The 24333-nt window shown below is 42.1% G+C and overlaps 1 protein-coding gene across 1 annotated transcript in view; it reads left to right on the top strand.

The window, feature by feature from the left end:
* olfcb1 (olfactory receptor C family, b1) overlaps window positions 1–20632 on the top strand; it is a 32931-nt gene extending 12299 nt beyond the window's left edge. The window contains exons 3-6 of the mRNA XM_082147900.1: window positions 8522–9277; window positions 10133–10336; window positions 10427–10544; window positions 18756–20632. Of these exons, the coding sequence (XP_082004026.1) occupies window positions 8522–9277; window positions 10133–10336; window positions 10427–10544; window positions 18756–19894 (2217 nt within the window). The 3' untranslated portion in view covers window positions 19895–20632. The remainder of the gene's footprint in view (window positions 1–8521; window positions 9278–10132; window positions 10337–10426; window positions 10545–18755) is intronic.
* The last annotated feature ends 3701 nt before the right edge of the window (window positions 20633–24333 follow it).

The following is a 24333-nucleotide window of genomic DNA, read 5'->3' as shown; positions in this document are numbered from 1 at the left end:
TAAAGCCTCCTTCTGATGACAGAATTGTCAGTTTTGCTTTCAGACCAGTGAAACTCTCAGTAACTTTGTCATAAGAATACATACCAAAAACCTTTAAGCTGGCTCTGATTAAACCGCTTGTTAAAAAAATGCAACTTGACCCTACAGAATTAGTCAATTACAGGCCGATCTCGAATCTACCTTTTCTGTCAAAGATACTAGAACAGGCAGTATCCTCACAACTATGTTCCTTTTTAGAAAGAAATGATATCTACGAGGATTTTCAGTCAGGATTTAGACCGTACCATAGTACCGAGACAGCTCTCGTTAGAGTCACAAATGATTTGCTCCTATCATCCGATCGTGGTTGTATCTCTCTATTAGTGTTACTCAATCTTAGTGCTGCATTTGACACCATTGACCACAACATTCTTTTAAATAGACTCGAAAATTATGTTGGCATTAGTGGAATTGCATTAGCATGGTTTAAATCATATCGATCACAAGTTCAGTATGGCGTACCACAAGGCTCAGTACTAGGACCGTTGCTGTTCACTCTGTACATGCTACCCTTGGGAGATATCATTAGGAAGCATGGCATTAGTTTTCACTGTTATGCTGATGATACTCAGCTAGGGCTGTAGCTATCGATTATTTTAGTAATCGAGTATTCTACTGATTATTCCATCGATTAATCGAGTAATTGGATAAAAAAAATTTATCAAAAGTGAACAACAGCCTTTTAAATGACTTAAAATACAGATAGGTAACACTTTACAATATGGTTCATTAGTTAACATTAGTTAACCCTCTGAGGTCGAGAAACGCGCCGACGCGTTTTGCTGGATTTTTTTCACATAGCAGCAACATAAACTTAAATGACTCCGTCATTTATGGTTATACAGAAAAAAGAAATATAAAAAAATAATCTGTGATATTTCTACTTTTGTATGTGTCCACTTACAATCAAATCAAAACATTGTGCTTTTGTAAAATAAAGAAAATAAACAGGGTGTGCGTTCTGCCTCTCCGTCGCGGTGAACTTTTTTTTCTTGAGCACGTCTATAAACTGAAACAAAACTCAGCGAATACTTCTCACACATTTATGAGCCATATACCATTATACACATTTAAGTGTGTACTTTTAAATGATCGGATTCAAACTGAAAACAAATATTCTCTGTTTAAGTAATTTGTATAAAACCAACAGGATGTCCAGTATCTCAAACGCTTGCTAATTACTTTTAATTCGGCCACGCCCACTCGCGCAAAAGAGATTCACATGCAAATCTCCACATGGAACGCGAACGCCCTCGTTACCTCAAACACAAAACACCAAAACACTTCACAAGTCTCTGCTTTTCGTCGAGTTTGGAAGACACGCTGTGAGCTTACATGGATTTACCTCAGAAGAAGAAGAACGCGATTTGAAGACAAGAAAGATGTAAGGTAAGAAATTCTTACTTATTAGTTTATGGTATTGTTGCATAAACTTCACATTGCAGTTGAACTGTTGCTAGATATATGGTGAATATTATACTATTTAGACCCGTGTTTACTGTTAAATACTGTTTGTGGATATCTGCTCAAACATAGATATGTATAACCATAATGTTTAATATTTTGGAGCGCGATGGCGTTTGAATGTATCATATTTTGGAGCGCGCTGTGGTATCACATTTTGGAGCGCGCTGTGCGTTTGAATGTATCATATTTTGGAGCGCGATTGCGTTTGAAAGGAAAAATGCACCAAACATTAGGCTTTATGTTTTTACTATTATCTCATTTCATATCATCATAACGAATGGAAACATTTGAAGTAACATATGATAATCAATATATTTTTCTCTAGCGTAGTTGTTCTTGAAATCTTTTGGAAGATTTAATTTATTGTTATTATTATTTTATGCAGCACTGCGTAGCCTATGCCTACAAGGCACAACAAACCTGGTGTTCATTATATATTGTTGGAAACATGTGTGTGTGTGTGTATTCTGTGAATTTTAAAAAGAAATTTTAACCAGAAAAATCTAAAATCTATTCCCAAAATCGTGCAGCCCTATAGTTTCTCTTGATATCAGTATGTTCACAGTTTTTTCTTTTTTCTTTTCTTTCAGGGACCAGATGCAACTGAGTCCTGCTGACTTCAACATTCACATGAGTCTCTGTACATGAACATGGTAAAGTGAAAATCAAACACCTTGGAAATGAAAGGTATGTACAATGTTTTTAGGAATGGCACAAAGGTCTCTGTCTTTGGATCATTGTTTTCAATGTGCTCTTTTGTCATTTGTATTTTTGGATTGTGTTGTGTTGTAAATAAATCCAAACAATCTAAAAGCCATTCTTTTTTAAATCTCCTCATTCTTTGTGCAAGGTTGCTCTGAATGACAGGTTCTGATCGCTCCTAATAGGGCAGTTAGGGGAGTGTCTTTGTCTTTCTCAGGTGTTAAAAGCTTACATATTCATGAGATGATCACGCCTCTTCGCATATGGCTTTGTCACACAAAACACGTCTTAGAAATTTTAAATCAATATATTGTCTTATATGAATGAGCAGTCAGGGTGATTTTCACATAGTTTTGGAGCAAATATTCTAGGCTATGTCATACAATTTTCAAAAGTCTTGTATAGAAATAATCAGTATGGGTTTCATGGCCTTATTTCAGTGAGAATTTTTTTTTGTATTTTCACAAACCACGCATAAATGTCATTATCTCAAAACTACAAACTTTTACATACATGCTGCTGATATATTATTGTAGCAGAGTTTGTGCTGAATACAGTGTAATTAGACTTTAGCCATGAAAATGTCACTAGTAACAGAAAAAAACACAAATGTCAGAGCATGTCAGAACACCTCCAGAGCCCAGAAAACAGCTCAGACCTCAGAGGGTTAACTACCTTAGCTAACATACTAAGAATGAACAATACTTCTACAGCATTTATTAATCGTAGTTAATATTAATTTAAACATTTACTAATACATTATTAAAATCAAATGTTATATTTGTTAACATTACTGTGAACTAACATGAACAAACAATGAAACTAACATTAACAAAGATTAATAAATACAGTTACAAATATATTGTTCATTGTTAGTTCATGTTGGTTAATACATTAACTAATGTTAACTAATGAACCTTATTGTTAAGTGTTACCTAAATACATAATAACAAGTAATAATTATTTGTTCAAATAAAGTATCAAAGTAATCATATGGGTTTTATTGAACAACGCTGTTAAAGTACACCATGTAAAATAAATGATATAGACTAATATAAACATCATTACTTAGGCTATGTACATTACGGAAAAAAACAAATGCCTGCAGAGAGCGCCAATGGCTTGGTTAGACTAAGGCATGATCAAATCCTTGTTTAATATTGGCCAAACCAAATTTAATTCAAATGTCAACTTAATCTTTAATATTTGGTCTCTTCTGTATGGTAGAGATGCAACAGCTGCTGTAAAAAATAAAAATAAAATAACAATAGCTTGTGTGCACGTCAAAACATGCAAACTCAGTGCAAGGGTTAAACTTTTATTTTGAAATCGCGATGAACAACAATTCGCATTTCAGAGAGATGTTTATGTATTATTCTTGAGTTGCGTTACGAATCTTGTGAAACGGCGCAAACTGCATGCAGATGAACGTTATAAGCCACAAAAACTCACAGCACGCAGAGATGGAGTTTGAGAAACCCAAGACACGCATATAAATGATGACAGTGATATGAAACACGCGTCCGAGGTTTTGCGTTCCCAAACGTACATTATCGGAAACCTAAACAAACAGCACATGAGGAGACCGAGTATGTGTGGAGCAGCGTTTACTATGAACGGAGCTGAGTTACTTTTAACAATCTGCACGCATATAAATAATTAAAGCGTCGTGCTTCTCTGTAAAAAAACAAAACAAAAAACAGCGCATACATTTTTGTGATATTTTTTGCGGATATCACAGCCTTTGCGATTTCATGATAGCACTTTGCTATTTTATGATTGTAAATTGTTTTAAATAGATCGTGTAGCCTTATAAAACGGTGTAATAATGCGGTTCATGGATTCACGTCTGTATATGCGCCACTTCCGGTATTTTGCCGGTTACTCAACACGGGTAAATTGCAATCGAGGATATTTTTAAATCGAGTACTCGACTTTAATTGAGGAATCGTTACAGCCCTATACTCAGCTCTATATTTCTTCACGCTCTGACGTCGAGCTCATTTCCGTTATTTGGGAAAAGCATGTAAAAGTCCTGGCAGAAAGCGATGCATAATGATGTGGTGTAACGACGAATAATAATTTTTTTCAAAGTGTTGACAACTTAGTGTTAACTAATAATTGTTGCAAACTGATACTACCAACAAAATATTAGTGCATTCCTGGAACTGGGCGTCGTTACACTACATCCTTATGCATCGCTTTCTGCCAGGACTTTTATGTGCTTTTCCCAAATCACGGAAGTGACCTCGACGTCCGGGTTAGCGGTAGCATGAGCCATCAGGCAAGTGTTATTTAAATAAACTCCTGATGTACTTACAAACGTTCTAATGCCTTGTTTTATGAGTACAGAACCTATTTGTACTAATGTAGAAGTTTGGTGCCATTCTGGGCATTATTAGTGGGGCAATTTACCAGATACAGCCTTGAATCCATTAGCGCCTGCACTAAGCCATCTCTGTCGGCTGATATCTCTAAATAAGCTCTAACTTTAATAATGTTCGACCAAGGGGAAAAAGGCTTCTGGGGGGGTGTTTGGCTCGAGGTCATGGTGCAAAGGACCCTAGGTTGATTTTACTCCAAACCATCCCTTTAACTCTGAAAAAACAGAGATTCTAATTATTGGACAAAAAACGTCCTCACGTAATAATCTATAATACTGTCTAACACTTGATGGCTGCTCTGTCAAGTCTTCGTCGTCGGTTAGGAACCTGGGTGTGCTCTTTGATATCAATCTTTCATCTGAAAGTCACGTGTCTAGTATCTGTAAAACCGCATTTTTCCATCTTAAAAATATATCTAAATTACGTCATATGCTAAAATGCGGAACGATTAGTTCATGCGTTCATGACCTCAAGGCTAGATTATTGTAATGCTCTACTGGGTGGTTGCCCTGCACGCTTAATAAACAAACTACAGCTAGTTCAAAACGCAGCAGCTCGAGTTCTTACCAGAACCAGGAAGTATGACCATATTAGCCCGGATCTAGCCCGGTAGTAGCCCGTTGAATTGAAAATGCACGCAGATGAAAATGACACCGTGAAATGAAATGAAATGACACCGTGTCCTAATCAGACGATATGCGATAAGATTCCAGTGACAGAAGAGCTTTGTGGGCGGAGTCTGTCTGCACTCGCAACCAAATCAGTCCAAAATCAGCCAATCAGAAGTGCATGTGGGCGGAGTCTGTCTGCACTCACAACCAAATCAGTCCAAAATCAGCCAATTGGCACATAATTAGTACATGAGAATATCATTGTCATATTTTGCATGATGTTGTTTCAGCCGCGTTGTTGCAGGGATAGAAACCGTTAATAAAACTTTACAATAAGGTTCATTAGTTAACATCAGTTAACTACATCAGTTAGTTACCATGAACTAATAATTAACTGCACTTCTACAGCATTTATTAATCTTTGTTCATGTTAATTTCTACATTTACTAATGCATTATTAAAATCAAAAGTTTGTATTATCATCTAAAGTCTGTATTTATATTAACATTAACAAAGATTAACAAATACAGTAACAAATGTATTGCTTATTGTTAGTTCATATTAGTTAATGCATTAATTAGAAACTTCCATCATGTGCAACCAAACCTCTACAAATGATTCAGAATGCTTCAGCTCGTCTTGTCTTCAACGAGCCCAAGAGGGCCCACGTCACTCCTCTGTTCATCTCTCTGCACTGGCTACCTCTCGCTGCTCGCATCAAGTTCAAGGCACTGACGCTTGCTTACAGATCTATCACAGGCTCAGCTCCCTCCTACTTTCACTCACTCCTACGGGTCTACATCCCTACCAGAAGCCTACGATCGGTCAAAGAGCGACGTCTCGTGGTTCCATCACAGAAAGCCACAAAATCACTTTCCAGAACATTCTCATTCACAGTTCCATGCTGGTGGAACACTCTCCCCACCCCCATCCGGAATGCAGAATCCCTGACAACATTCAAAAGACAGCTGAAAACCCTTCTCTTCCGTGAGCACTTAACCTCATAAATTTTTTTTTTTTTTTTTTTTAAATCCCTTCCCCTTCCCTTTAAAACCTCACTTGTCGGGTTTATGCTACTCTGAATAATGCCTGAACTTTGTTTTTTGAGCACTACTTGCGTTGTTTTTGCCTCTTCATGATGACTCGCTTAATTTAGTCCTAATCTGTAAGTCGCTTTGGATAAAAGCGTCTGCTAAATGACTAAATGTAAATGTAAATGTAATTAATGTTAAGGTTTATTTAACCTTATTGTAAAGAGTTACCAAACCGTTTCTGAAATAGAATTGTCTCACATCGGACTAAACTCTGATTAACCCCCTGAGGTCGGCTGTATCGCCGGCGATACCAGCTCGCTTTTTTTTATCAGTGTAAAAGAAACTCATAAATACTCTTTTGACTTTGATTTTCCATAGGAGTTTCATACATCAATCGATTCTGTTAAATGTGTATTATTTTTGTGTATACTCACAATAAAAACAAAGTGTTGTGCTTTTTGCCAAATAAAGAAAAATAAACACGAAGCGAGTTCTGCCTTCTCTCTGCCAGTGAAGTCCATTCTGAAACGCGTCCGAAAATGAACTGTAGCTCAGCGAATACTCAGTCAAACAGACATACAGACACACAGGCATGAAGCTTGAATTCTCTTCTTTTAAATGAAGTAATTTATATAAAAAACAAATATTCTCATCTTGTGAAATCTGTATTAAAAGAGAGCGATTCCAGCAGACCTCATTACAGCTAATTCAGATGTAATGTGACACGCCCACGGAGAGCGCGCGCTATTCAAACGCAAATGGCTGAGGCAATCCTGTGAACGCCCCCATCAGCTCGAGAAAACACACAAGTTTATTTAGATCATTAGGCTACTTGTTTACACCGTCTTGCAGCGCTGTGAGGAATAATACTAATGGAAAATGTCCCTCAGAAGTGCGAGTATATCGAGGAGCGAGCTGAGGAATACTAGTAAGTTTTTTCCTTCTCACGTGAATTTCTTCACGTGGGTTTCTGTTTATGAATGAATAAACGGCAGAGATGCGCGCTGTTTACCACAGCTGGCAAAGACAGTTTAAATTTAAATCGCGTGTGTGAATGAATGATGATGTTTTAGCAAACTGTATTGCTATACTGAGATGAGTAAAAATCGACTGAATGTTGAAATAAAATGTAGGCTATTTGTATAAGCAACGTATTAAACTGCAAATTAACAATATGCCCTAATATTTCATGAAAACAACGTTACAGTCAGACGAAATATGAAAGACAACATTTTGTTTAGTAGATTTGGGTACAGTTTTTACTGTAGAATTTACTGCCACATCAAATAAGCTTTTGTTTAGCAATTTCTATATATAAAATACTATTTTTGTCAAAAATAAAGTCATCAACTAAGATGTTAGCTGTTCCAATGTTGGCTATATTCAAACTAATGAATACATAGATAAAATGTAGGCCTATAATCATTTTTTTTACAAAGAAAGAGTACACTTGAAATATTGTTGAAATTGTAATTATTGTTGTAATTGTAACCGTTTTAATAAAATAGCAAAACATATTTACAAGATAGATGTAAGCAAAATCTTAAATGGTCAATATAAGTCTTCTTCTAAATATATCTTTTGTCCTTGCATTGTGGCTCAGTCAGTGTCACACCTGAATGAATGGCTAATTATGCAGAGTGGGTGGGACATTGTATTCTAAGGTGTAAACCACTCCTCGTTCACGCCCCCCTCGCATATTGGCTTTCCAAGCAAAACCTGTTTTACATCAATTTAAATCAATGTATGGTTTTATGTGAACGATAAAGCAAGACTATTTTCACATAATTTTGAAGAAAAAACTATAGGCGACGACATCCATTAGTCAAAAGTCTTATTGCCACATATTTAGTATGTGTTTTGTGGCCTTATTTCAAAAACTTTAATTTTTAGTTTTTTCGATAACCACGCATAAACATTATTCTCTCAAAAATGAAAACATGTACATACATGTGGCTCACATATTATTGTAGTCCTGTTTGTGCTATATAGAGTGAATTTACACCTTTGCCATTAATATGTTTATATGCAACTGAAAAAAGCACAAATGTCAGGGCATGTCAGAACATCTCAAGGGCCCCAAAAACAGCCCAGACCGAAGAGGGTTAATATGTTTATAAGCAACTGAAAAAAGCACAAATGTCAGAGCATGCCAGAACACCCCCAGGGCCCAAAAAACCGCTCAGACTCCAGAGGGTTAACGTGGGAAAGACGTTGATTGCCTGTTGCAGCATCACATCTGTTTAGGACCCGGTGTTAAGGCATGATGTTTATCTGCCAACAGGTCAGCACCGCATCCTCTGCTCCAGTCCTGAGCGACAAACTGCGGTACCCGTCCTTCATGCGTGTGATTCCCAGTGACATCTACCAGGCTCAGGCGCTGGTCAAGCTCATGACTCATTTCTCATGGAACTGGGTCGGTGTCGTGTACGGAGATGATGACTACGGGAGAGCGGCCTACCAAAGCTTCGTGCAACAGTCAGCTGGAACGATATGTGTCGATTTTGAGAAAACGGTAACGCACTACTTGGACCACGTCGATGTGGAGAAGTACATCAAAGAAGCTGCTAAGAGCATTAGAGAGTCTCGCGCCAAGGTGGTGCTGCTCATCCTGAAGCCACAGCTGGTGGAGAAGCTTTTCAAGGAGATGATCCAAACCAACACAAGCAGAGTCTGGATCGCGAGCGACGCCTGGGCCCTTTACCGGCCCTTAACAAAGATGACCGACATAAACAAAGTGGGTAAAATCTTTGGCTTTTCCTTTACCATGGGAAACATACCAGGGTTTACAGACTACTTGAGAAACCTCAGGCCGACGCCAGGAGCAAAAAATGACTTCATAGAAGAGTACAAGCAGCTGAGACTGAACTGCTCGCTTTGGCCCAGGGACTGCTCCACAGATGACGTGCTGTACGCAGTGGACCTGAGAGAGGCCTACATGGAGAGGCTGGCCATATATGCTATAGCACACGGGCTCAGGACACTGCTGGACTGCAACCACACCGCCTGCTCCGGAGACAACAACTTCCCTCCCTGGAAGGTGAGATCTCTCAAGCCCACGGCGCTTTGAACTTACAATAAGAGGAGAACACTTCCCCGTGAGGTTCAGCTGGTTAACATGACGTTTATTAGGTTGATGCTCATTGTTAACTCATGCTTGTTCGCAATACATTAACTGATGCTAATTGTTGCAAGTGTTTATATATTAAAAATGCATTTTGTATGTGTAGAAATCAACGTTAACCTAGATCTAGAACCTAGAAACACATTACCGCTACACATTTGCATAATTTCAAACAAAATAAAATGGACTGAATATTGCCTGTCAAATATTATAGGTTGTAATTTTTAAACAGACTGAATATTTTGGAAGTGAAGTCTGGATGGCGAATGTGGATTATTGAATTTTAAATAATGAAAATGTGAGTGAAATGTTTTGAACTGAAATATTCACAGCTTAAATATACAACCATGTTGAATTTCAGACCCTAAAAGGCAAGCCCTGAAAATACAGTGCATTAAAATGCAAGAACTGTTAAAGCAATAGGTTTATTTTTTTCAATTAGTGCAATTCAACAAGCTTTTTTATTTCAAATATATTTGTCATTAATTTACTTCCATAGTCATGTGACCATCAGAAAACCGTGTACATGCGAATATGGCATTGCAATATTAACTTAAAATCTCAGGGGAACTTCAAACAAATATTTTACATCTAAAACGTTCAGCTGAAAAAAAATTGATAAATGCTGTTTATTGTTCATAGATAATGAATTTAACCTTACTGTAAAGTATTACCAAGATCAAACACCATATTCTCCTGTGTTTTTTTAACAAGCATGAACAACGGTGTGATGAATTGTTTAATCTCAAGAACACTTGTACTCTTTTGCAGCTATTGGAAAGTATGCACAGTGTGAATTTCACACTCGATGGCACTAGATATTTCTTTGACGAAAACGGTGACTTTGTGGATGGTTACGACCTCATAATGTGGCAGGAAAAAGATGATGAACGAATTATTGAAATCGTGGGGAAATTCCTCTTGAAAAAAGGAGACGTGGAGATCCTCAGTGAATACCAGTCGATAAATGAGAGCGTGAGTTGTGTTGTCTCTACTTTTGCTATTCTCTCGACCACCGCCACAAGAAAACAACCTTCACTGAGATGTGTCTCTTTTGTCCTCCAGCTACCCTTGGCCAGGTGCTCAGAGCCTTGCTGTCCTGGAACTGCGAAGAACCAGTCCAAGATCCCCTGCTGCTACAACTGCGTTGTATGTGCTGAAGGAAAATATACTGATGGATACGGTAAATCAGAATTCATTCACAGATTCACTAGGAAATTTTTGATGCAGAGTAGAACACAGCAACACTGGAACTGTCTTCAGATTGTATTATTATTATTAATATTATTATTGAAATTATTGAGCATAGCTAAGACAAACCCATCAGTCAAAACAAAAAGTATGAAGATACAGAAGATTTAGAGTTCCTAAACAAAATATGTAGTAAATGCATTTGCGTTTTTCACTGCAGTATGTCACACCCAGAGGTATTTCTTGCCAACAAGCCTATTATTTTAACTCTTTCCCCATCAGTCTGTGTTTTCACTGTTATACTGCAGGGGGCGCTATTACACATCTTCTGAAAGAGTACTGAATCTCCTGATCAAAACACAGGAGAAGAAGAGGCAGAAACAGTGATAGAAGATTGCTGACGCAAATCATCAACATTATACAGCATATAAATCAAATCTGCCTAATGTTACTGAATGAAATGTCGACCAGGATGAGTTACAGGACTGTGAAGCTTTAGGGGTGTTGATGGACTCGATCTACTCCATCTGTGTTTGATCATCGTTCCGAATCTGATCCGGATGTACTCTTTTGGGCTGTTTACACGACTCCGTTTTCAACCAAAAACGTAAAACTTTTTATGCGTTGGCCGTTCATTTACCCGACAACGGCGTTTTGAGTGCCTGAAAACGCAAAGTTTTGAAAAAGGGTTTCAAAGTGCAAGTTTTTGGAAACTGTCTCCGCGTAAACAGAAACGGGAATCTCCGAAGACGATGACGTCATGCACATGTGTATTACATGTTCAGTCTATAGTGTTTAATCGCCATCTAGTGGCCTGGCAGCAGAATACAGCGTTTTTAGTCGTTTCTGCGGATCTATGTGAATGGGGATTGATTTGACAATGGTGTCGTCTATTTTCTCAGTTTTAAGCATATTGTTGTCGTGTAACAAACCCTTAGACAAAAACAGGAACTCAGCTTTTTGCTCACCATTGAATGACACCATTAACAAATCACAATCAGAGACATGGGTAACAAGCCCTAATATTAGCTGCTTCCAAATACCAATAATAGAGAAAAAAAACTTGTTAGGGCTGATAGCGATATACAGTCAAGCCAAAATTTATTCAGACACCTTCAACATTTCTCACATTATCACAGTTTATTCGCTATAGTTTAGAAAATGGTAATAAAATATGACTAAGAACTCAGAGTTATCAACTCTATGATATTTCACTGGTTTTGTCCATCCTTCTGTTAGAAGAAAAAACACTTTTCACAAACACAAGCAAAACATGGTCAGGTTAAAGTGTCTGAATTTTTGGGTATAATATGTCACAGTTTACTTTATTTTGCTATCCTCACTTACAAAAATTAACTATAGTGTCCCGCACACACTAGAAAAAAATAAATAAATGACTTCCGGTGGTGGCGCGGTACTGCTGCGACCCGGACTCTTGTTTCACGCCGTAGCTTGTTTTTGTGTTTTTAAGAGTGATATTGTCGGTGATTTTAGACGTTTAAAAAACCTCCGTGGAAGTGTGTATGCGTATAGTCGACACAATGACGACCTTGGAAAAACTTTTATTGGTACTTTTCATTGCGGAACTCCTCCGGCCATGCCAAACCAAAGGAAACAGTCTGGCGCTGTCATACACCAGAGTTGAGCTGCTGGCCCTTCGCGCGGCGGGAGACCATCCACCGCCCGACCTCATCGAGGATATACGGTCCTCGGACCCGAGGAGACGAATTCGGAGAAGAGGAAAGAGAGGAGGTATCCGACAGCGTCTCCGAAGGAGAGGTAACAGGCCACCGTTACCCTCCATGATCCTCAGTAATGTGAGATCTTTGAAAAGGAAAACGGATTAACGCTTCAGCCTGCTATGAATACCGCGAGTCATCTATAATGGTGTTTACGGAGACATGGCTGCGTCCCAATGTTCCTGACTCACTGTGTGAGGTGGAGGGTTTCTCTTTCATTCGCTCCAACAGGAGTGAGACGTCGGGTAAAGACAGAGGCGGAGGTATTTGTGTTTTTATTAATGATAAATGGTGCAGGCAACATACATTGCGAAAAAGTATTTGTAATCCCGATGTCGAATTAATGTGCTTGAGCCTAAGACCCCTGTATCTGCCCAGAGAGTTTGGCAACATCATCCTCTGCAGTGTGTATGTGCCTCCCAGTGGGAACGCCGCAAACGCTGCGGCACACATTACTGACTGTGTACACCAACAGTTACTGCGCACTCCGGAGGCCGCGGTTGTTATTCTAGGGGATTTTAATCACTGCAAATTGGAACTGTCACTCCCGGGATTCTCACAGTACGTTAAATGTGGTACAAGAGAGGATAGAATCCTTGATAAGTGTTATTGTAATGTGAGGAATGCTTATGTGAGCAGGGCTAAACCCCCGTTGTCAAATTCGGACCACAATGTAGTACATCTCATTCCTACTTACAAAACTGTCCTTAAAAGCAGTAAACCATACACCAAGACTGTTAAGGTATGGACGAGTGACAGCATAGAGTCCCTTAAAGGCTATTTTCTCTCGACAGAGTGGAGTATTTTTCATGAACTGGACGTGGATAAAGCAGCAGAGACGGTTACGGATTACATACATTTTTGTGTGGACAATGTTATACCTCAAAAAGAAATAATTATGTATCCTAACAATAAACCATATATAACTAAGGAGGTTAAAGACTGTATCAACTGTAAGAAATTGGCATTTAAGAACCAGGACAGAGCACAACTGAAAATCGTGCAAGCTGAGCTTAATCATTTGCTCAGGAAAGCCAGGAGGAGACATAAAGAACTAATCGAACAGAGTTTTAGAGAAAAGAAATAAAAAAATCTATGTGTAACGGTCACCAGCTGGAGTGCCCTTGAGAGCCACCAGAGGGCACTCCACATAAGACTATCATATTCACTCACAGACTACATTTCCCATCCTGCATCTACCTGGACTGATTACTTCATACACTTGCACTGCATTATTCACCTGCACTGTTCCTGATTACAGTCACACCTGATCCTCATTCTATGGACTATTTATGTCTCACACATTCTCACCCTCACTGCGAAGTCTTGTTTTACTGTTATGAACTCTACTGAGCGTTTATTCCTGTGACTGCCTGTTTGTATTTTTGACCTTGCCCGTTTCTGGATTTCTCCCTGTCTGCTGCCTGCCTACGTTACCTCTGCTTGGATCTCTGACTTTGATTGTTTGCTACCTGCCCTGATCTTCTGCCTGGTTTTGTACTACGATTAAGCCTTGTCTTCACTGCTGTATCTGCTGATTCTGACCTTTGCCTGTTTGACTACTCTTATTATTAAATCACTCTGCGAATGGATCCTCCAGACTCTGATGCTTCATAACAGAAGACTTCGCCACACATAGATCCAGCAGCTGAGAACTCACCATCATGAATCCAGCAGTCAAGATTATGCGTCTCCGTCAAGGAGATCAACCCATCGAGAGTTACATTGTTGACTTTCTGGAGCTTGCTCACCTGACTTCTATGGATGAGGTATGCATTATGATATTTTTTCGTGGAGGGCTATCCGAGCCGCTCAGCTCCGCTATGCCACTGCACAATCCCCAATGGACTTTAGGATTTTATATTTATTTGGCCCTGCAACTGAGTGGTTCTGCCTATGCTGTGGGGATCACGGAGGAGAAGCATGGTACGCCCACATTAGCCCTCATTCCTCAGCCTCGTCCTGTCACGTCCTCCGAGGCTGAGCTTCTCCACGCCAGTCCAGCCGAGCATGCACTTCACGCCAGTCCAGCCGAGCATGCACTTCACGCCAGTCCAGCCGAGCCCGCACTTCACGCCAGATCTGCCGAAGCCAAGGCAGTATGCGTCATGCCCGCTGCCCCTGAGACTGAGAGCATCATGCCCGCCGCGCCTGAGACAGCAAGCGACATGCCCGCCAAGCTAGAGCCTTCACTGCTGGTCCTGTCCAGCTCAGAGCCCTCTTCACCGCTGGTCCCGTCCAGCACTGAGTCCTCTTCGCCGCTGGTTCCGTCCAGCACCGAGCCTTCACCGATGGTTCCGTCCAGTTCAGAGTCGTCTTCGCCGCTGGTCCTAGCCAGCTCAGAGTCCTCTTCACCGCTGGTCCTGCCCAGCGCTCAGCCTTCTTCGCTGCTGGTCCTGCCCAGCGCTCAGCCTTCTTCGCCGCTGGTCCTGCCCAGCTCAAAGCCCTTGCCGCCGCTGGTCCCGTCAAGCTCAGAACGCGCTGATCCTGATCCAGAGACTGAGCTTCACGTCACTTCTGCCGATCCAGAGACTGAGCTTCACGTCACTTCTGCCGATCCAGAGACTGAGCTTCACGTCACTTCTGCCGATCCAGAGACTGAGCTTCACGTCACTTCTGCCGATCCAGAGACTGCGCTTCACGTCACTTCTGCCGATCCAGAGACTGAGCTTCACGTCACTTCTGCCGATCCAGAGACTGAGCCTCACGTCACGTCTGCCGATCCAGAGACTGAGCCTCACGTCACGTCCGCCCGTCAAGAGTCTCGTCCCGCCGAGATTGAATCTGTTCCTCTTCCTCTTTCTGCGCCTGTGTCTTCGGACAAGATGGCCGACTCCACGCCTGTGTCTTCGGACAAGATGGCCGACTCCACGCCTGTGTCTTCGGACAAGATGACCGACTCCACGCCAGTGTCTCCGTACAAGATGGCCACCGCCGAGCCAGTGTCTCCGTACAAGATGGCCGCCACAGAGCCAGTGTCTCCAGACGAATTGACCGCCACCACGTCGCCTGAGTCCTCAGCAGAGATGGTCGCCGACACGGTGTCTGTTCCTGTTCCTGAGCCGGTGTCTGTTCCTGAGCCGAGTCCTGTTCCTGTGCCATGGCCGCCTGAAGGGTCGTCTCCGCCCCGGCCGCCTGAAGGGTCGTCTCCGCCCCGGCCGCCTGAAGGGTCGTCTCCGCCCCGGCCGCCTGAAGGGTCGTCTCCGCCCCGGCCGCCTGAAGGGTCGTCTCCGCCCCGGCCGCCTGAAGGGTCGTCTCCGCCCCGGCCGCCTGAAGGGTCGTCTCCTCCCCGGCCGCCTGAAGGGTCGTCTCCTCCCCGGCCGCCTGAAGGGTCGTCTCCGCCCTGGTCGCCTGCACAGCCTGCTCCGCCCTGGTCGCCTGCACAGCCTGCTCCGCCCTGGTCGCCTGCACAGCCTGATCCGCCCTGGTCGTCTGCACAGTCTGATCCGCCCTGGCCTTCCGCCCTGCCGGAGTCTTCAGTTCCTCTTCCGCTGCACGGGCCTGGCCCTCCATCCCGCCCCCGGGTCCGCCTCCACTCCACCTCCCTCCTGGACAGTTTTAGGAGCGTCTGGAATCCGCTCCTTAAAGGGGGGGCTATGTAACGGTCACCAGCTGGAGTGCCCTTGAGAGCCACCAGAGGGCACTCCACATAAGACTATCATATTCACTCACAGACTACATTTCCCATCCTGCATCTACCTGGACTGATTACTTCATACACCTGCATTGCATTATTCACCTGCACTGTTCCTGATTACAGTCACACCTGATCCTCATTCTATGGACTATTTATGTCTCACACATTCTCACCCTCACTGCGAAGTCTTGTTTTACTGTTGTGAACTCTACTGAGCGTTTATTCCTGTGACTGCCTGTTTGTATTTTTGACCTTGCCCGTTTCTGGATTTCTCCCTGTCTGCTGCCTGCCTACGTTACCTCTGCTTGGATCTCTGACTTTGATTGTTTGCTACCTGCCCTGATCTTCTGCCTGGTTTTGTACTACGATTAAGCCTTGTCTTCACTGCTGTATCTGCTGGTTCTGACCTTTGCCTGTTTGACTACTCTTATTATTAAATCACGCTGCGAATGGATCCCCCAGATTCTGATGCTTCATAACACTATGGGACACGATGAAGGCAATCACGAATATGACACCGGCTCAAAAACGTATCAGCACTTCAGATGACCTGCAAAGAGCTAATGAACTGAATGACTTTTATCTGAGATTTGAAACTTGGGACTTCTCTTTTGAAGGGAAGAATATTTTAGAGACAATTTCTGTCACAGAGCAGGATGTAAGGTTGGTGATAGAACCCAAGGCGGTAAGATTGCATTTAAAAAATGTATGTACTAAGAAGGCAACGGGACCGGATGGAATATCCGCATTTTTGTTAAAGACATGTGCAGATGAGCTGACACCTGCATGGTTTCCAATCTTTCAAAAATCAGTAGACTCGCACGTCATACCCACTCTGTGGAAGAAATCAGTAATTACACCGGTACCTAAAAAACCATGCCCAAAGGTGAATAATGATTTTAGGCCTGTGGCGCTAACTTCTATTGTTATGAAATGTTTTGAGAGGATAATGGTGTCATTTCTTAAACAAGATGTTGGTGCGTTTTTAGATCCGTTTCAGTTTGCTTACAGGCAGGGGCGCGGCACAGACAATGCTATCAGTAGCATTTCACATCTTGTCAGTAAACACCTTGAAGACCCCAAAGCCTACACACGTATTTTATTTGTTGATTTTAGTTCGGCTTTTAACACTATACAGCCTTATATGCTCATTCAGAAACTGAAACACATGAATGTTAATTATTTTATTCTTAACTGGTATTTTTCATTTTTAACAAACCGTACTCAACAGGTTAAAGTGAATAATGCTCTTACGGAGCCCAGGCCAATCAGCACTGGTGTCCCGCAGGGCTGTGTCAGCTCGCCAGCCCTTTTTACATTATATACTAAAGATTGCCCTAGACACCATACTGATAATTACATTATTAAATTCTCTGATGATACAGCAATCCTTGGCCTCATGCATAAAGATAAAAGTCCAGCCGCGTATTATACAGAAATTGAGGAATTTGTTCAGTGGTGCGATGATAATTATCTTGTGCTAAACGTAACTAAGACTGAGGAGATGGTGTTTGACCCAAAAGCCATAGGCGACACCAGGCCTGTAGTAATTAACAATGTACCCATTACTCAGGTTAGCTCTTACAAGTACCTTGGTGTACATATTGATAATGCACTGACCTGGAAGGATCATGTAAATACTGTCTGCTCCAGACTCCAGCAGAGGATGCATTTTTTACGGAGACTTAGATTGTATGGAGTAGAACAAAAAATATATGCTGTTGTTCTATCATGCAATATTAGAGAGTATTTTAAAGTACGGTATTACAAGTTGGTACGGTAACCTGACAGTACAATCAAAATCACAGATCGCTCGTCAAGTAAAGACAGCTATGAAGATTATGGGGGTTAAAAACGATCTGCCCCCCCAGAAAATCTATGAGCAGTCGGTTATCAGACAGGCACAAAAAATAGTTTCTGACCCGACCCACATCCTTCATCCAGAATTTCAGCTTTTACGCTCTGGCAGAAGATTTAGAGTTCCTAAATGTAGGCTAAACGGTTATAAAAATTATTTTTACCTATGTCTATTAAGCTCATTAACTCTAATATGTAGGTGTGTGTAATATGTTCTTTTTGCAATCTGTAGGCTTTTGGGGTGTGCAATATGTTGGTTGTTGAGGTCTGTGATATGTCATTTGTACGATTTGTAGGCCATAGAGAATGTGCAATATGTCAATTGTGTATTTTTGTAGGCCAGATAGAGTGTGCAATACATAAGTTGTGTATCTTAGGGGTGCTATTAGTGTGCAGTATGCCAATTGTGTATTATATAGGCCTTGTGGAATATATCAGTTGTGTATTTTATGGGTATTATGGAGTGTGCAGTATGCCAATTGTGTATCTTATGGGCCTTATGGAGAGTGCAATATGTCAGTTGTGTATTTTAATGGGTGCTATGGAGTATGCAATATGTCAGTTGTGTATTTTTGTAGGCCATATGGAGAGTGTGCAATATATCAGTTGTGTGTTTTTTGTGTGCAATATGCCAGTTTTTAATTAAGTAACAGTTTTAAAGTTTTATAAGTGCCAATGGAAGCCGTTAATGTGTCTACTACTATACATATGTACCTATTTAAATGTATATGAGAGAATGTTCGGGAGAGGATGTGCTAAGGAAATGTTTATTCTTTTTGTGAATTGTCTTTTGTGTTGTCTCTGTAAAGCTACGGAATGGACAGAGTCCAAAACAAATTTCCCTTCGGGGACAATAAAGTATATCTTAATCTTAAATTAAAATTATGTCTGGTGTCTGAATAATTTTTGGTTTGACTTGTGCTTTCCTAGTTCAAATTTGATGACAAAACAAGTGCATTTTCCTTTTCAGATTTCCCCGAATGCCTGAAATGTCCCGATGGAAAATGGTCTACTCCGGGAGCAAGTGAATGCGAGTATTTCCAGGAGATTTATCTGGTTTGGAATGGCAGTTATCCCATAGCTCTGTTAGTGGCCACAGTGATAGGCTTGATTCTAGTGTTCATCTCTTTCATCATTTTCAATGTGCACAGAAACACCACAGTCATCAGAAAGGCTGACAACACAATGTCTTGTTTCATGTTCCTGGGGCTGACGGTCAGCTTCGCCAGCGTGATCATGTTCATCGGCCGGCCGAACGAGCACCAGTGCAGGGCTCAGCAAGCCTTGTACGGTCTCGGGTTCACCCTCTGCGTTTCCTGCATCCTGGTCAAAGCCTACCGCACTTTCCTGGCTTTCCTGGCCTTTGATCCGGACAAGCAGCACCAGCTTAAAAAGCTCTACAAGCCTGTTATCAATTTAGTCCTGCTTACCGGTGCTCAAGGAATCATCCTGTTGTTCTGGATGACTCTGGGAAAGTCTCCTGGACCAGATATAAAGTGGCCTGAGACTGGCCTAAAAAAATATGTTGTCTGCGACGAGGGCTCCATCATAGGTTTTGTGGTGATGCATGGTTACATAGCTCTATTGGCCTTCATTTGTTTCTTTCTTGCATTCAAGGGTAGAAAAGTGCCACATGATTTCAACGAGACTGGCGTCATTATCTTCAGCATATTGATTCATCTGTTTGTCTGGCTTTGCTTTATTCCCATTTATATTGAAAGAAACAAGACCGAACAGCGGCACATTGTTCAGGCCTCGGCCATCCTGGCATCCAACTATGGCATAATCTTTTGTCATTTTATCCCAAAGTGTTACATAGTCCTGTGGGAGCTGTCAGAGAACTCGAGGGCATCGATCATGGGGCGGTTGGCTAGACGCATTAGAGAGGACACAGCCACCGCAAACATTACCGTACTACATGAAGCGGGCCGGACCACTCCAGGCGTCACCAGCCCTGGTGTAGCACCATCAGTGAATGAGATCAGTGTCATTTCTAAAGATGTTTTCATTAATAACAATACTGAGGATTTTAAAAATATGGATAGAGGCGGTACAGATCCCTCAGTGTCCCGCCATTTACCGGTGACGCAAAGACACACTACGAGATAAAAATAAAAGTGTTGTCTTGTATTCTTCTAGCAATTCCAGCAACAAACAAACGCTTCCTTGGCCAGAACAGTGAATCTTTCAGACTTAAATAATCTGGATTTTTCATCTTTTGTAAAAATGATTTTCTTACTTAATATTTTTGTCTTGTTTCCAGTCCAAATATCTAAAAATTCTTAAATCAAGATGCATCTACTAGATGATTAAAATGACATAAGATATTATGTCTTGTTTTCTGGGGAAACAAATTTAAGTGATTTTTCAAAATTAAGTGATTTGTTGCTTAAAAAAGCAAAATGATCTGCCAATGGGGTAAGAAAAATAATCTTACTTTTGATTTATATTCCCGGAAAACAAGACATAATATCTTATAGAATTTTACTACTTTAGTAAAGACATCTTGATTTTAAGAATCTTTAGATATTTGGACTGGAAACCAGACAAAATACGAAGTAAGAAAAGCATTTTTTGCAGTGATATACATTGTACATATATCAATACTGCAAGTAACCTATGAAAGTTGCTAAAACAGTGATTTGATGAATTTTGCTGTATGTTTTTTTATATATTTAACTTAACAGGGAGTCTGCATTTACGTATTAATGTACTGAATGTAATGGTGAAGTGTGTAATCCTAAAAATAACGAACCAAACCGTTGAAATTACACTCCTCTTTCTGTACTGTTTCTTTTTGCATATTGTATATGTAAAGCTGTACATTTAATAAACTATAAAAACTGATTTGAGCTTTGAACTTTAATGCCATTATCAGCATCTGCCACTGCTTGTGATTCTTGTGGATCATTTTGCCCTGTTTAAATCCTTGCCTTTGCCAGCTTGAAGACATCACTGGCATAAATCCAGGGAGGATTTCAGTCAGAAGTAAACATCTATAAATACTGTAACCTCAAGCCACACTGAACTTAATTCATCATCTGCTGTTGTTGTTCAATTTCACAGAAACGAAATTGATAGAGTCACTTAAACAGTTATTTTTTTATGAAAACTGTTTCCACTGTAGAAAAAAACTGAAGTCACTGAAGATTTTTACTATGTATTTTGATTCTAACGCATATATAATGTTAATTCAATAAGAATTAAGCAGTGGTAAAAAGAAAAGAAGACAAGGTAACCAGCAGGGTATCTGATTAGTGAGATGAGCTTATGGTCTTAAGCATGCGCTTTATTCCTGTAGCGTGATTGTGTGTGTGTGTGTGTGTGTGTGTGTGTGTGTGTGTGTGTGTGTGTGTGTGTGTGTGTGTGTGTGTGTGTGTGTGTGGGAAAGACTGGAAGCTTCAATCCTGTTCTTCAATCCTGGGCTCTCTATGGCATACAAAACCAACTGGCCAGCGGTAATAAGTAGAGAAAGACAGGGATTGTGGACAGGGACAGTAAAGGACAACGGGACACAATTGGTATGGTACGTAAACAAGAACCAAGTTGAGGTTTTCTGACACACCACTCTCAAATCTGCAGTCAATCAAAAGAAAAGGAACAGGATTCTCCCATCAACATGGGGTGCTCTCCTTCTAAAGGTCAACTCTTCAGCAAAAAAGCTTTGCTGTCTGGATCACCGGAAAGCCAGAAAAATGCTGACCTGCCCTCTGATGGGGCACAACTGCAAATCAAAGCAGAGATAAACACTGCTTCAGAAGGACTAGAGATACAAGAAAATGCTAAACACATTCAAGGTAAGAGATCCTCAGTCGATGATGTAGTTTGTGACGCCGCTGTGACAGTCGAAGAAGATGCTTCTGAGAAGATGCTAGATGTGGTCCGCTCTCAGGATGAACAGAGTGCACAAGAGGGCCTCTTAGAAAACCAGAAAGAAGGAATAGAGGAGGTACGGACAAAAGATAAGCAAGGAAAGCGGAGGAGGCAGAGGAAACAAAGACTGAGAAAAAATTCCTATGCGCAGTCAAAGGCAGAGTTCATACTGAAAGCCCACCAGGCAGCCTATGCGTACCTGAACCCCAGCATTTCCAAATACGAGTCTCTTTTAGGGCTCGTGAGCCAGGCTGCTAAGACCCATCTCTCCATACAGACCGCAGTAGCGGCAGCAGTCTTGCACTACGAAGAGATCAACCAGGCTTTGGAGGAAATGGCCGCTGAAGGTGAGCAGCTGCTGAGGGAACATGGACACAACATGAAGTGGCCCGCTTTACTTAAAGACTATCCACCTACGACCAAACCAAGCAACGACCTGAACCAGCTTCCCTCCGAACTGCTGCAGCACATGCTTCTCCACTCCACAGTTCAGATGATCTCAGTGGGAGACTCCGTGAAGTGCCTGGGTGACGCAGCCTTACAGGAGCTAGCTGACTATGTTGGGTCCCTGTCTGAGGTCTTAGGAGAGAAGCTGCTGGCTAAGCATGCGGCCGAGGAGCGCCTGAAGCAGGTTCTGTCCCGTGTGGAAGCTGCTGCTCTCAGGAAGCCCAGCCCAGAGGACTCTGCGCTGCACAGTGAGGACAGTGGCATAGGTGCGGACAACGAGTGCCAGAATGGCTTCCGTCGGAATAGAAGGAGCTCTGGATCAGGAGCAAACGCTGGAATAACATCTGTCTTTACCACCGGCTGCTCTCCAGATCAGCAGCTCCTGAACGCCAATGAGGAAGGCACAGATAATGATGATGATGATGATGATGAAGATGAGGATGATGAGGATGCAGAACTTGAGGATGACGTCAGTGGAAAAGATGAGGTGGGGAGGTTGACTGACAAGACAAGGGGAACAATGTGTGGTTCTTCTGAAGCAAACTCCAGATTTCCCCCAGATCAGGGTGGCCTTCAAAACCAAGATCAAGTCAAGACCAGTTACTTGAAAAGGAAAATCAGACGGCCAAAAACCGCAGACAATACCTTTCAGATGAAACTAAAACACCGCCATTTAAGACGACCAAAGCGCTCGCAATCCGCCGAGTGCTTGTGTAGCAAAGCGGAAGAATCAGATCCTAATGAGGAACAAGGAAACCCGAGGAACATGCACTGGAGGAGAAAAAATAATCTCCCAGAAGATCATGGAGGCCGTGTACGGACAAAGATGGGAAGAGGTTCATCTGTAGGACAGTGCTCAGCAAGGTACTACGGCCTCCAGTACGGCAGCAAAGGGCCTTTCAGGGCAGTGCGATCTAGCTCTCCTCCAAAGTTTACTCCAGAACCACCGGGGCGACATGCTGTCAAGAGGCTCATTAATACGTTTAGCCAAGGGGTGGAGGATAATTCAAGACAAAGTCCTGTAGACCGAAGACCGGTGAGAGTTAGGGGCAACAAGAAATGCTCTCTCCCACTGCTGCAGACCAGCAGAGAAGCACTTACCACCAGTAGGACCATCAAGAGTAGCATCCGTTCGCTTGAGCCCAGACCGGCTGACAAACCTGAGCATCTGGATATAGACAGCCTCCCGCCTCCACCCCCAGAAATGCTCATGGACAACACATTTGAAAGCAGCGTAGGGTTTCCCGATGAGGACCGGGCTCGTGATTCACAGTGCAGAGGGCAGCGACTCCGCACTTTAACACAAAGAGAGACTGCTCCCCCCATCAGGGCACACATGCAGAGAGCAACTACTCAGCCACTGAGGCCGGATGCTTTGCAGGGATCCTGCATTGAACAAGAATACAATGCAGGTTTGCGAGGTTCTGCGCCTCATCAAGGATGCAAGACCCACAATGAGGGCGAGACCGCAACTATGCACTCGAAAGGTTTCCCCCCAACAACCCCCCCTGTCTCAAGGACACGGCTTCCACCCTCCTGTCCCACCCTGCACCACCCAGTGCCAAGCCCTCCATCCACGACCTGCCCCCTGACTGGGAAGTGGACTCCATCAAACACCTCCAGTGTTTCTGGCTCTCAAGCTTATTTTGAAGCCCGGGCTGTGTTCTGTCAGGAGAACCCGCCACTCCCTTACACATGGACACCTTCATGTACGTCTACATTGCCTCGGCCTTGGGGAGAACCTGCCAGACCTCGCCTTCAAACCTCTCTCATGGGACGCCGTCCGTCGGGTCATAGGTCATCCCACAGTGAGCCGCCCCAGTCATTGCCTGATCCCAAACAGCAACAGGGTCCTCTCAGTGACGACACACCTTCAACCAGTGAGGGGTGAGTACCTTCCAGCGTCATTCCTTGTGATGCAATATGTAGCAACATTTTTATTTATTTATTGTGCATCAAGACAGGCATATGAAAGGTCAATAAACAACATTTATGAATTGTGTGTGCCACAAACTCTTCTTCATTCAAGAGTATCTCTGCTTGGAGATAATTACCCGTTTAAATCTGGCCAAATTAAAGATACATTTCTTCAGTTTCACAGACATGGCTTGAAGTAGTCCAAGACTAAAATGCAAGTTTGAGCTGTCTGAACTGAAAGCAACTTGCACTGACAAATCTTAAAATATATCAGTGCCAATGTTTTGTCTCAAGATGCACATCAGGAATGT

The sequence above is a fragment of the Leuciscus leuciscus genome (assembly GCF_965113295.1).
Source record: "Leuciscus leuciscus genome assembly, chromosome: 19".
NCBI classification, from domain to species: domain Eukaryota; kingdom Metazoa; phylum Chordata; class Actinopteri; order Cypriniformes; family Leuciscidae; genus Leuciscus; species Leuciscus leuciscus.
The sequence above is the reverse complement of the archived record's forward strand: the minus strand, read 5'-3'. Positions and strand labels throughout refer to the sequence as shown.